At 39.6% G+C, this 12,216-nt stretch overlaps 1 protein-coding gene and 1 long non-coding RNA gene across 6 annotated transcripts in view; one reads left to right on the plus strand and one right to left on the minus strand.

The window, feature by feature from the left end:
- Positions 1-6,399, minus strand: part of LOC133642528 (uncharacterized) — a 41,889-nt gene extending 35,490 nt beyond the window's left edge. Inside the window, exon 1 of the long non-coding RNA XR_009824528.1 lies at positions 6,325-6,399. This is a non-coding gene — a long non-coding RNA (uncharacterized LOC133642528). The remainder of the gene's footprint in view (positions 1-6,324) is intronic.
- The window catches only part of hdac5 (histone deacetylase 5), a 122,516-nt gene that overhangs the window by 38,818 nt on the left and 71,482 nt on the right, over positions 1-12,216 (plus strand). Inside the window, exons 3-4 of one of the 5 annotated variants that reach the window (XM_062036761.1) lie at positions 1,616-1,836; positions 2,534-2,604. The exons of 2 other annotated variants lie outside the window; for them this stretch is intronic. In XM_062036761.1, the coding sequence (XP_061892745.1) occupies positions 1,646-1,836; positions 2,534-2,604 (262 nt within the window). In that variant the 5' untranslated portion in view covers positions 1,616-1,645. Of the gene's footprint in view, positions 1-1,615; positions 1,837-2,533; positions 2,605-9,929; positions 10,085-12,216 lie in introns of all 5 variants that reach the window. 2 more of the 5 variants (XM_062036763.1, XM_062036764.1) reach the window with 2 other exon arrangements.

The following is a 12,216-nucleotide window of genomic DNA, read 5'->3' on the forward strand; positions in this document are numbered from 1 at the left end:
TGTGACGTTCATATGTTAATATTCAGTGTTTTATCGTTCATAGTTAATATTGTAAATCCCACATTCTTTATATTGATGTACATTCTGGGTGTCTCATTCAGTTGAACATGTAAAATTCCATTTCCTAAGGCGGTCTGTCATAACGTTTTTAGCATTCAATCAGACATTATTGTGAGGTTTTGTATTAATGTTCCTAAAAATAGGACCCAAACACACACATATTGTACAGCAGATTGTCACAGCTTATATATATATATATATATATATATGTGTGTGTGTGTGTGTGTGTGTGTGTGTGTGTGTGTGTGTGTGTGTGTGTGCGTATATTTTTATATATATATACATACGGTAGATGGATAGATATACCGGCCCCCAGACACATTTTTTTCTCTAAATGTGGCCCCCGAGTCAAAATAATTGCCCAGACCTGGTTTAGAGTTAGTGGCTGTCCAGTGCTTGTCATATATAAATATCCACCTGAAAACCAGCGTCCTCTGCTGTGGACGTTTGTTTTCTTTTGTCAGAGTTACACATTTTGAAAGAATAGCGCTGTCATGCCAAACACATGTCCAACAAAATGTCCACTTCAGCGAACGCTGATTCTCTATATCGCCTTCTTATGGTGTAAATGTAAACTGTCACAGCCACCCACAAAAATGACAAATTTAGACAGATGAATTCTGGGAAGTGGAGTTCAAAAACACGGCAATTGTGTACACCCCCCTCCCCTTGCCACCCACTGCTAGAGGCTTATCTCTCTTTTTCTTGCTCACTCTCTGTCTCTCTCTCTCTCTTTCTCTCTCTCTGTCTGTCTATTTATATCTGGAACTCCTCCTTCTCTCAAGCAGGCTATTTTCATCTTTAGTCCCTCCATCACTCCCCCATCTCCCATGTTAGTGGTGTTTCTTTTCTCTACTCTTCATCAGGTGAAAGCTTCAGGGAAGACTCAAATGGATGAAGGTGTTTCCCTTTTTGCTCATCAAATGAGAAAAGCAGTTTGTTTATCCGTCTTTAAATTCCTCTCTACTATTTTCAGCTTCTCTCTCTCTCTCTCTCTCTCTCTCTCTCTCTCTCTCTCTCTCTCTCTCTCTCCTCTCTCTCTCTCTCTCTCTCTCTCTCTCTCTCTCTCTCTCTCTCTCTCTCCTCTCCTCTCCTCTCCCCCCCTCTTTCATTCAACATAGAGCGTCACAGAATGACTTACGTATGCACAAACACGCACGCCAATGACTGTCAGACGGTGAATATTAGCCGTCTGACCGGCAGTTATTTCTAGTGGGTGTATGAAGGTGAACGATGCAGTAGCCCGCCCTTTAATGAGTTTCCAACTGGGGATAAGCGGATAATTTGTGATCCTTGGCTGTTCATTTTTCTGGGGAGGATTCTAGCTCACTGCGCGTCTTCTTCAGCCTCACATTTCCTTGTTTTTTTTTTTTTTATCTTTTCATGTCACTCGCTTCCTCACCCGCCCTCCTCGCTTCCATTTCCCTCTCTCTATCGTTCTTGCAGCGCTTGATTCTAATTTTGGAAGCATGGAACCTCGGGGAGTGCTCTCCCAAAGCTATTTATGTCCTCGCTTCTCCTTATCTTCCTCCTCTCCTCCTCTCCCTCTCATCAGCCAGGAGGAGAACAGCATGAGGATCCTTTGATGCAGGGGAATTCAGCTTCTCCTTGTATCTGTTTTTGTGTGGTGTTATTAGCTGTGGGAAGTGGCGAAGAGGCAGCTGCAGCTCTCGGCTCGTCCGTCCTAATGCAAGCCGACTGCACACATGGAACCCATCGCTTCCATCCTTTCTCAGCCTGTGGAAATTTTGGAAAGTTTTACAAAGGTTTTACAAAGTGAGTACGGGTTTTGCCCATTTCCTCACAGTTGATCTTTGTCGCTTTGTTCGACTTGGACTGGACGCACCAGAAGAGGAAAACTTTCTGATCCCCAAGAGTTGCCACTACATCCTACAACATGTCTGCCATTATAACACCTTCAGCAACGTGATTTGCATGGATCTGCACTCCAGATGATATAAAAGAGACAAGCCAACCTTGATCCATTGAGTCTGTTACCATCAGTGTCTCGTCGCTGTACATCTTCCAGTACATCCTTTTTATTATGATTGATCTGTTCAGCCCTAGCGGAGGGAAGACTTTCTGGATACTGCATCAAAGAAGAGGATCTTGGGAGCGACTGACAGTTTCAGGATAAAACAGTAACAGTAAATCGGTCAAGGATTTCCCCTCATAAAGCCCAGAATAAAACACCAATTTCTTTATGGATCTTAATGGATTTAGATGGGTTTTTTTTTAAAGAAAAGCAACTTTTAACAACTTTACATGCTTCTAAGTGAATACTCACAGCTTCACAAGATGAGTAAAGCATGGTTCTTGAATACATGGCAGTATTCTTGAAAAGGAATTGACTGTTTCGTGACAGAATAGAGCACTTTTTTCGTCTTGGCATGCTGTTGCATCCCACGGTGTCAGGATTGTGCACCATGTTGCAGACCATTTATGAGACTGAGTCCTGTTTTTCCTCTGCCAGCACAGACAGCCAACAGCCTCTGGAGCTCCTGAGTAGCAGCAGGGGCTCTACCACTGCCATGCCCACAGCCGGTGAGTCATCTTTGGGAAAGGAGACGGGGCGGGCAGGGGGTATGTTGGAGGTCTGATGGAGCATCCAACTAAAGGTTTATATGTAGAACGTGAAGGTGTCACATGTATCCCGGTATGTACCGCTTGTAGGGTTTGTGCTGACCTCAGGAAGCCGCTCACATGTTTTGTGGTGTATGACAGAAGATCACAGTGGACCTGCAGTTGCAGCCCATTGTGCCACTGAATTGTTGTCATGTCATTCTTTTGCTTTAAACACTGCTATGTTTCCTAAAGTTATTCATTTCTCTTTGTAGAAGGATTTGCTCATCTGCATTTTGTGCTATTGTATTTCACTAATTAAACCAAGATCAACAAAATTGCCTTCATTTTTGGGTGTTATTATTAAGACCTTAAACATCCATCTATCCATCCATCCATTTCCTACCGCTTGTACATGCATAACATTATTGCTGCCTCGACCATAAAAATAATTAGCAATACTATCCAGTCTATTTGTATTCCCACATTTTTATAGAGTTTTTTTGTGGGGTTTTTTCTTTTCTTTTAAGACAGAAAGGGCACAAATCCTGCAGATGCTATATTTTAAAATTCAAATTGCCAACAAACTCCCAAGTGCTGGTTCACAACTGTGCATGATTAGTCATGTATCTATATAGATTTATTGGGGTAGGAGGTTGTGCCAGTGACATTCAACAAAGGTGCGGTGAAGTAGCAGGGTTAGAGTTTGGGGCTTTAAGTCAAAAGCTAAGTATATTTAGAACAAGACAGACGTACATTGCCTCTAATCCCTTGCACTGTTGACTCATTGATTAGACTTCTGACACATAGCCCTTAAGGAAAGTGAGTTTTAGAATATTGTACAGTTTAACCTCCAAGTTCTTCATAATAATAAAACAAAATATTACATTACAAATAATATAAACTAGAGCTGTCAAAAATAACATGTTAACGCAGTACGGTACTAACTTATTTAAATACATTAAAATCGTTAACATAATTTAAAGGAGTAGCATAAGCAAAAAGCTGGTAGTAAATGGGTTATATTTGTATAGCGCTTTTCTACCTTCAAGGTACTCAAAATGCTTTGACACTATTTCCACATTCACCCATTCACCCATTCACACATGCACACACACACATTCACACACTGATGGCGGGAGCTGCCATGCAAGGCGCTAACCACGACCCATCAGGAGCAAAGGTGAAGTGTCTTGCTCAAGGACACAACGGACGTGACTAGGGTAGTAGAAGCTGGGGATCGAACCAGGAACCCTCAGGTTGCTGGCACGGCCACTCTACTAACCACGCCACGCAATAGTATACGGAAAACCGCTCGCAACAGTTCCTCATTCTCCACTAATCACACTTTCATTCACGGAAATCGGCACAACGAAAAATGTAAACAATACCTATCCCTAGTGTAAAATGGTGAGAGTCACCTACCCTACTCGTAACCAAAAAGGGTTCCCGAACGTGAACCCTCTTTGTGGCATCATTTTGGATTCAAGCCAAATGACAACAGTCTTAGGTGCATTGTAAGTGTGTTTTGCAGGCAACACTACAAATCCTTAAACGCCAAAAAAAAAGTACAGTATTATAAAACCATACAAGGCACACAAAAAAGAAAATACTTTAATAGCCCTAACACAGTACAGTACAATGCAACGCTATACCCACTAATCTCCAGTAGACAAAAAAGATAATAATTGCAATAATCTAGGTCCCTGCTGCTTACTCTACTTAATTGATCATTTAAATGTTTGTTCTTTGTTTTCTTAAAGTTAATCAGTTTAATGAACATTTTGTGAAAAAAAAATCATGCCAGAGAATAGTGATCTCAATTCTAAGCAAAACATTTTTTGCCAGAAGGGTGCTGCCCATCTGCAGGCCTACAGTGTATGATGTCATTTATCTTCCTGTTGATAAAATACAGTGACAATTGGCTTAAATCAAACATAGTTGCAAATATTGCCATCCATACATTTTCTACCGCTTGTCCCTTTCGGGGTTGCGGGGTGTGCTTATTCTAATTAATTTGCAACCTGTGATTATTTTATTTTAAAAAAAATAATAATGTGACAGCCCTGATGTAAACTAAAGCAAACAAGACAGTCAGTTCCTTTTCATAAATGAAATGCAAGTCAGTGTTTCCCATAAACTGCCAAGATACCTGTGGCAGTGGGGGCGTGGCTATGGGCGTGGTCACCATGACATCATCGAATAATTTGCATAATGTACTACAATGATATGATTTTCTCTAAAGAGGCTCAAAAAATGTATACTTACTAATTAATAATAACAGTTTTGTTTTAATAGTCCATCCATTTTACAATATAATTACAACACTTTATGTACATATTTATATACAGATTTGAACAATAAGTTATTCACTGAAAAATATTTTTTTAATTGTGGTTCTTACAAAAAATATATCTTATAAAAATATAAAAGCTAAAATGTCTCTTAAAGCTCTGCCCCTTTAATTAGTGCATACTAAATAATTTAACTTTAGCCTACTACTACAACCATATTATTTACCAGCAACATAAAGTGAAACAGAGGCAGAGGTGTCCTGCCACAGTCAGTAACAAAGAAACAGAAAACAGTAGTGGTGGTAGATAGACACAAAGCTTCATCAAACATCTGATCCACTGAACAAAGAGCTCCAAAAATCTTGATCCTACACTTCTCTTTTGTAAAGTAAATCTGAACAGCCGATATGGGCATCTACATCAACTATATTATTTGCCTGAGAAGCTGGACAGGACAAAAAAATAAAACATTTTTGTGGCGGCCTTAATTCTTTCGTGGCGGGCCGCCACAAATAAATGAATGTGTGGGAAACACTGCAAGTGTAAAAGTAAGTTAACCACTCTCAAGTAAAAGTCAACATGAAACTATATACTCAGGGTACACTTACATTTCACTCAGTCTTGTGCAGTAACTACTGAAAAGGTGTGTCTGGTAAGGCAGTCTTTGACTTTAACACTTAGGAAAGCAGACCTCCTGTTGCTTTAACCATGTTATACTGAGGAGCTAAGGAGTTGTGTGCACCGCTTTCCTGCATTGCAATATCTTCCATTTCTGGTTTTGGACTAGTTTGTTGTGGTCAATGTCACACTTTTTTCTTTGACGTCAGTGCAGCCTTTTGAAGTGAAATCAGTCATTATTCTCATTTTCCATACTGTTTGTCGTCATTGGGGTCACACATGAACTGGAGCGCTATCGCAGAGCCAGACAGGGTACCCCCTAGACTGGTCGTCAGTCAATCACAGGACACATATAGACAACTATTCACATTACCAATTTAAAGTCTACAGTACATTTAACCTAACAAATGATTTTTAGAAATGGGTGAAAGCCGCAGTACTCTTGAGAAAACCCATGCACACAAACTCCACACAGAGATGCTCCAACAGAGCCTCAAACCGTTGATCACTTGTGAGGTTGACACTAAGCCAAAAAAATAAGGAAAACACACTTGTAGAGGTAATTCTTTTGATGCTTCAAATGCTAACAAGATTTGGTGAACTCTTACGCAATACGCAGACATCTTGCTTAACGTCTCACAGGATATTTCCGCAATATGTATTATCTTTGGGGGCTTTACACTTTGGAGGCTCCAATATAGTATTGACAATATAATTGTTCTTGACTATGTTTCCCTTGGGTGTCAAAAGCAGTGTGTTGCAATTCTTTGCAATCCTCTTTTGCATTTACCTTTTGAATGCTCAAGGACTCCTAATGCCTGTAAGATTGTACTCCACATGGAATAGTTGATGGACTTGGACTGGCACCTCAAAGCTGTCTTTTGTGTGTGTGATTTGAAAAAGGGATGTACATAATGGTTATTCTGCCTTTATTCTTTAAAGCGGTCTAATTATAGTAGATTTTGCGGCTATAATTAATAAGCTTCAAAGGCAATCATAGTATTTTCTATAAAAAAAACAACCTGTGAATGTACAGTAATTCAATTTTTTTTTACCGTTTGATAGGCGTGTACCATTAATGTATTTGTACTTGGGTACACATCAAAAGTGAGTCAGGCTTCCAGTCGTTACGACACTTCAGTGCTTGAAAACCATCTTTTATTAAAAAAATCTTCTGTAGTCAAACCTGTCTATAGCGACTGCTCAAAGGAAACCGCAAAAGTGGTTTCTATAGACAGGTGGCCGATATACGCAAGTTGGGAGCCATTTTTAGCTAGACTTTGCGGTGGTTTGAACCATGACGTATTCGCTCTTTGAAGCCTTGGATTAGTAAACTATCTCAGCAATAACAATTTGTTGAGATAGTAAGAGTCAATAGCTGCTAATTCCTGGTTTATTGAACGTTTGAGAATAAATGAGGGAGAGTGCTGGTTGGCGTGGGATAATATGATGTATTTGTGGACGTAAGTGTAATACAAACCCCGTTTCCATATGAGTTGGGAAATTGTGTTAGATTTGAATATAAACGGAATACAATGATTTGCAAATCCTTTTCAACCCATATTCAATTGAATGCACTACAAAGACAACATATTTGATGTTCAAACTCATAAACTTTATTTTTTTTTGCAAATAATAATCAACTTAGAATTTCATGGCTGCAACACGTGCCAAAGTAGTTGGGAAAGGTCATGTTCACCACTGTGTTACATGGCATTTCCTTTTAACAACACTCAGTAAACGTTTGGGAACTGAGGAGACACATTTTTTAAGCTTCTCAGGTGGAATTCTTTCCCATTCTTGCTTGATGTACAGCTTAAGTTGTTCAACAGTCCGGGGGTCTCCATTGTCGTATTTTAGGCTTCATAATGCTCCACACATTTTCAATGGGAGACAGGTCTGGACTACAGGCAGGCCAGTCTAGTACCCGCACTCTTTTACTATGAAGCCACGTTGATGTAACACGTGGCTTGGCATTGTCTTGCTGAAATAAGCAGGGGCGTCCATGGTAACGTTGCTTGGATGGCAACATATGTTGCTCCAAAACCTGTATGTACCTTTCAGCATTAATGGCGCCTTCACAGATGTGTAAGTTACCCATGTCTTGGGCACTAATACACCCCCATACCATCACAGATGCTGGCTTTTTCACTTTGCGCCTATAACAATCCGGATGGTTCTTTTCCTCTTTGGGCCGGAGGACACGACGTCCACAGTTTCCAAAAACAATTTGAAATGTGGACTCGTCAGACCACAGAACACTTTTCCACTTTGTATCAGTCCATCTTAGATGAGCTCAGGCCCAGCGAAGCCGGCGGTGTTTCTGAGTGTTGTTGATAAACGGTTTTTGCCTCGCATAGGAGAGTTTTAACTTGCACTTACAGATGTAGTGACAAACTGTAGTTACTGACAGTTGGTTTCTGAAGTGTTCCTGAGCCCATGTGGTGATATCCTTTACACACTGATGTCGCTTGTTGATGCAGTACAGCCTGAGGGATCGAAGGTCACGGGCTTAGCTGCTTACGTGCAGTGATTTCTCCAGATTCTCTGAACCCTTTAATGATATTACGGACCGTAGATGGTGAAATCCCTAAATTCCTTGCAATAGCTGGTTGAGAAAGGTTTTCCTTAAACTGTTCAACAATTTGCTCACTCATTTGTTGACAAAGTGGTGACCCTCGCCCCATCCTTGTTTGTGAATGACTGAGCATTTCATGGAATCTACTTTTATACCCAATCATGGCACCCACCTGTTCCCAATTTGCCTGTTCACCTGTGGGATGTTCCAAATAAGTGTTTGATGAGCATTCCTCAACTTTATCAGTATTTATTGCCACCTTTCCCAACTTCTTTGTCACGTGTTGCTGGCATCAAATTCTAAAGTTAATGATTATTTGCACAAAAAAAAAAGTTTAACAGTTTGAACATCAAATATGTTGTCTTTGTAGCATATTCAACTGAATATGGGTTGAAAAGGATTTGCAAATCATTGTATTCCGTTTATATTTGCATCTAACACAATTTCCCAACTCATATGGAAACGGGGTTTGTATGTACAGCACAGCGCGCCTCGTATACAAATGTCCATTGTAGGTTTGCGTAAACCGCAAGCAAGCATCATTGTTAATTGCTTATTCATCAAATTCCTGAAAATATTATTCCATCCATTAATTTTCTACTGTTTGTCCCGCTCGGTTGAAGAAAGCAATTCATAACTCACAAACAATTCAATTCATAGCAAGTTTATCTTAAAACAATTAAAAAAAAACCTCCCTACTTAAACACCTAGCAAATCTTGATATTAGTGGCTGTAATACGGAGTACAAAAACTATTCCAAGGTGCAAAATAAGTGGCCGCTGGCTGCATTATACTGCTGCTATAGACAAGGTTTATAACACTACTTTTTTCTGCAGGGGAAATTTGTGTGGTTGCTATAGACATGTGTCCGCTAACACAGGTTTGACTGTATACTATATATCTAATATTAAATATTACAGTAATTTGCTTTGTCCCCTATAAAACAAAGTCAATATGTAAATGTTTATTTCAGATAGGTGTGCATATCTTTGTTGTATGAGAAAATGTTGTTGTCCGTAGTCAAATTCCTAGTGTGGATTCTGATTATGACATATTGACCTATGTTGGATAGGTTTTAGCATCCTTTAATTCACAAAATGTATCAAAGTGGCCTCTTTTATTTTTCTATTTTAAGAATTTTATTGATAGAGAATTACCTTGCAGCAGTTTGTTTCCTTAAAAAAAAACATTAAAGCGCTTTACACAAAAGCTAAACAGTTAATTTTACATGTGTCCTTCATGTACCCAAAATGGACTAAACCATGAGTTTTAAAATCAAAGAACGTACCAAACTGTGATTATGGCGTACATTGCTGCTGTTTGATCATTTCCAACCTCTAACTGTGAGCCTCTCCTGTGTTCACATGCTACTGAGTAACTCGGTGCTGAAAATTGATGCCTTCAATTCATGGACCTAAAACATCTGCATGTGACTGCTGAAAATAATAGAATACTCTTGAAACGGATATTAAAGTATGGATTTTTTTTTTTATCAACCAACCTTTCCACACCACACATGTTGATGCCATTGTGAGTGCTGAGTGACGACGGATGATGTGCAACAAGCAGTCATTGCCAAAGACATGAAGCTTTATGCAACACATTAGACAGCATCTCTCTGGATGACCTACAGCCATCTCATAATACATCTGGCCCACCCTTCCGTCTCTATGGCAACAGGACACATGTGACTACTCTCTCTGGCTCGAGGCTTCTAATTTGTCCAAAGCACACACAGCCATTATACTATTTTTACCTTGCTCTGTCTTTTCTTTTTCTTTTTTTCTCGCTGTGTGTCTCTCTCTGCTGTTTTGCAGGGCTGACATCATAGTACCTATTTTCCTTAAGCAGTAGAGAATGAACAAGGCAGAAAGAGGGGGAAGAATAGAGGAATACTGGCTTCCCAAAATACATCCATGCAGCAAAAGCAACAACACTAGGAGGAAGTGTAAATGACGGAATAGCAGAAACCGTAAGACAAAGAACACATCTTTTTTTTTTGTATTTCAGACTACTCATGTGTTTCTAAACCATTTTAATTGAACTTAGAGACAGTGCATCATTCTCTTTTACTTGTTATTTGCCTTATGTACATTATTTACTTTTGCACTTGGACTGAACATTTTGGTGTTGGAATAATTTAAATCGGCTAAGAAATATGGAAATAATAAGAATTTACAAGGTCAAAGGAAATTACTAATTGGAAAAATTTTATTTCAGGAACAGTGGGAATTGTTGGTACGTGGGAAAGAAGATGCTTGTGCTGAATCAAGTGAAGGTTTTGGCATTGGATTAATTTGAATTGGTTGAGAAATGTTGAAATAGTATTAATTCTCAAGATCTATGGGAATTTGTTTTATGGAAAATTGTTGGTCTGGATGGCCTGAATTTTTTAAAAGTTGGAGTGATTTGAAATGGTTGAGAAATGTGGAACTTGTAAAAATTGTCTATTCATTTTCAATAGGAATGTTTTTGCGTAAAACAGGATTTTTGGGGGGAATGTGTTGATAGCCATTGCTAATCATTTTGATGTTGGAATGGTTTGATAGCAGTGTGTATTAAGTTCTCTATGTTGGAAATGATGACATTAGCACCAGCCTTTACACTAGTTTAGAGATTCCAAGTCTGCAACTTATGCATGTCCTTTTATTGCAACTACCCCGATACATAACTTGCAGTGTAGAACTGCAGCGAACCGTTAGACTAATTTGATCAACTGCAAAGTTGCCTTTAACCCGCCTCTTTGCCAGACTGTACGTTTAGTGTGAGCTTGTGTGTGTTTACAAGACTATAAATGTCTTTAGTTTGACGTCAGAGGTTGGCTGCTGTGGAATGTGTCTCTCTTGCCAAGAGGACTGTTGTACACACACACACAAGCCAGTCTCACATACACACACACATACTGGGACAGTGCGTGTGTTGTAGTGGAAAGGGAGACACGTGCGTCACCGTGAAACACCAGAATATTTGTTTAGGTAATTGAGATGTGAGTGGCTGCACACATATTCACTGGCACACGGCTGTGTTCAGACTTTTAGACTCTTACCAACTTTTTCTCGCTGTAGCCACAGTGACTGAGCCAACTGAACAGTCACATACCACCAAATCTAAAATGGGTCGTTTGGTTCTGTGTCCGACTCCTTGCATATGTGCAGCAGTTGAGGGGGCATATTTTTAAACTAATTTCCCATTTCTGAAAAGTACTTTTCCCCCATTATCTAACTAAAGTTTATATCAACCATGTCGAGAACAAGACTTTCTGAATAATATCGTTCCACCAGGACAGAGCTAACAAGCTTTAACCTCATTGTGGAGGTAAGTGCTTGATTAGCTTACCTCATACTTTTTATGGGGAACCAAAGCTGTTTGGTTAAAATGAGACCAAATAAATCAAAATATATTGGGGAACACAGGCTATGCAAATTTAAGACCAGGCCCTCCATCAAGCCGCATGAGAGGGTCTGAAATCATCGTTCTCAGCGAGGAGGCCTAATTTAATTTCCTGTCTGGCGAGCAGACAGGAAACATCCTGACGCTCTAACATGTTACCTTTTAGCATTCTCCAGGAAGTAGCCTAATCCAATAGCAAGGATCAGCTGAGCTCACGACACCGTAGCCATCATGGCATGCTGCCAATCAGGGTTAGTGTTGGTTCATCTCTTAAAAGCCCTATCACACACACTAACACACGTATCCGCTGACCAGTGGAGCTGATTGAAGCAGATAAGCTAATTAGCAACTTTTACTCTAAAATCTTCACTTTAAGCTTGAGTGGCATCTGACAAAGTTGTCACGAATCAAGGAGGTTTACGGCTAAAACGCGTCTGGTATGGTCCGAAATGACCGCAATTCTGTAAGAAAATTGTTAGAGCATTTCCTCTCATGTAGTTTGCAGTTGCTTTTAACAAGTTGGAATATTCCACTGCCTAGCAAATGGGCTTTTTTCTGCAGTTGTGCTATAATACAATAGTACTTTGTATTGTAGGAGTGTGACAAAATATCCCCAAAAAATCGCTTTTGCCGCAGTTTTTCAAAAATAGTACAAACCCTGTTTCCATATGAGTTGGGAAATTGTGTTAGATGTAAATATAAACGGAATACAAT

The sequence above is a fragment of the Entelurus aequoreus genome, linkage group LG25 (assembly GCF_033978785.1).
Source record: "Entelurus aequoreus isolate RoL-2023_Sb linkage group LG25, RoL_Eaeq_v1.1, whole genome shotgun sequence".
Lineage (NCBI taxonomy): Eukaryota > Metazoa > Chordata > Actinopteri > Syngnathiformes > Syngnathidae > Entelurus > Entelurus aequoreus.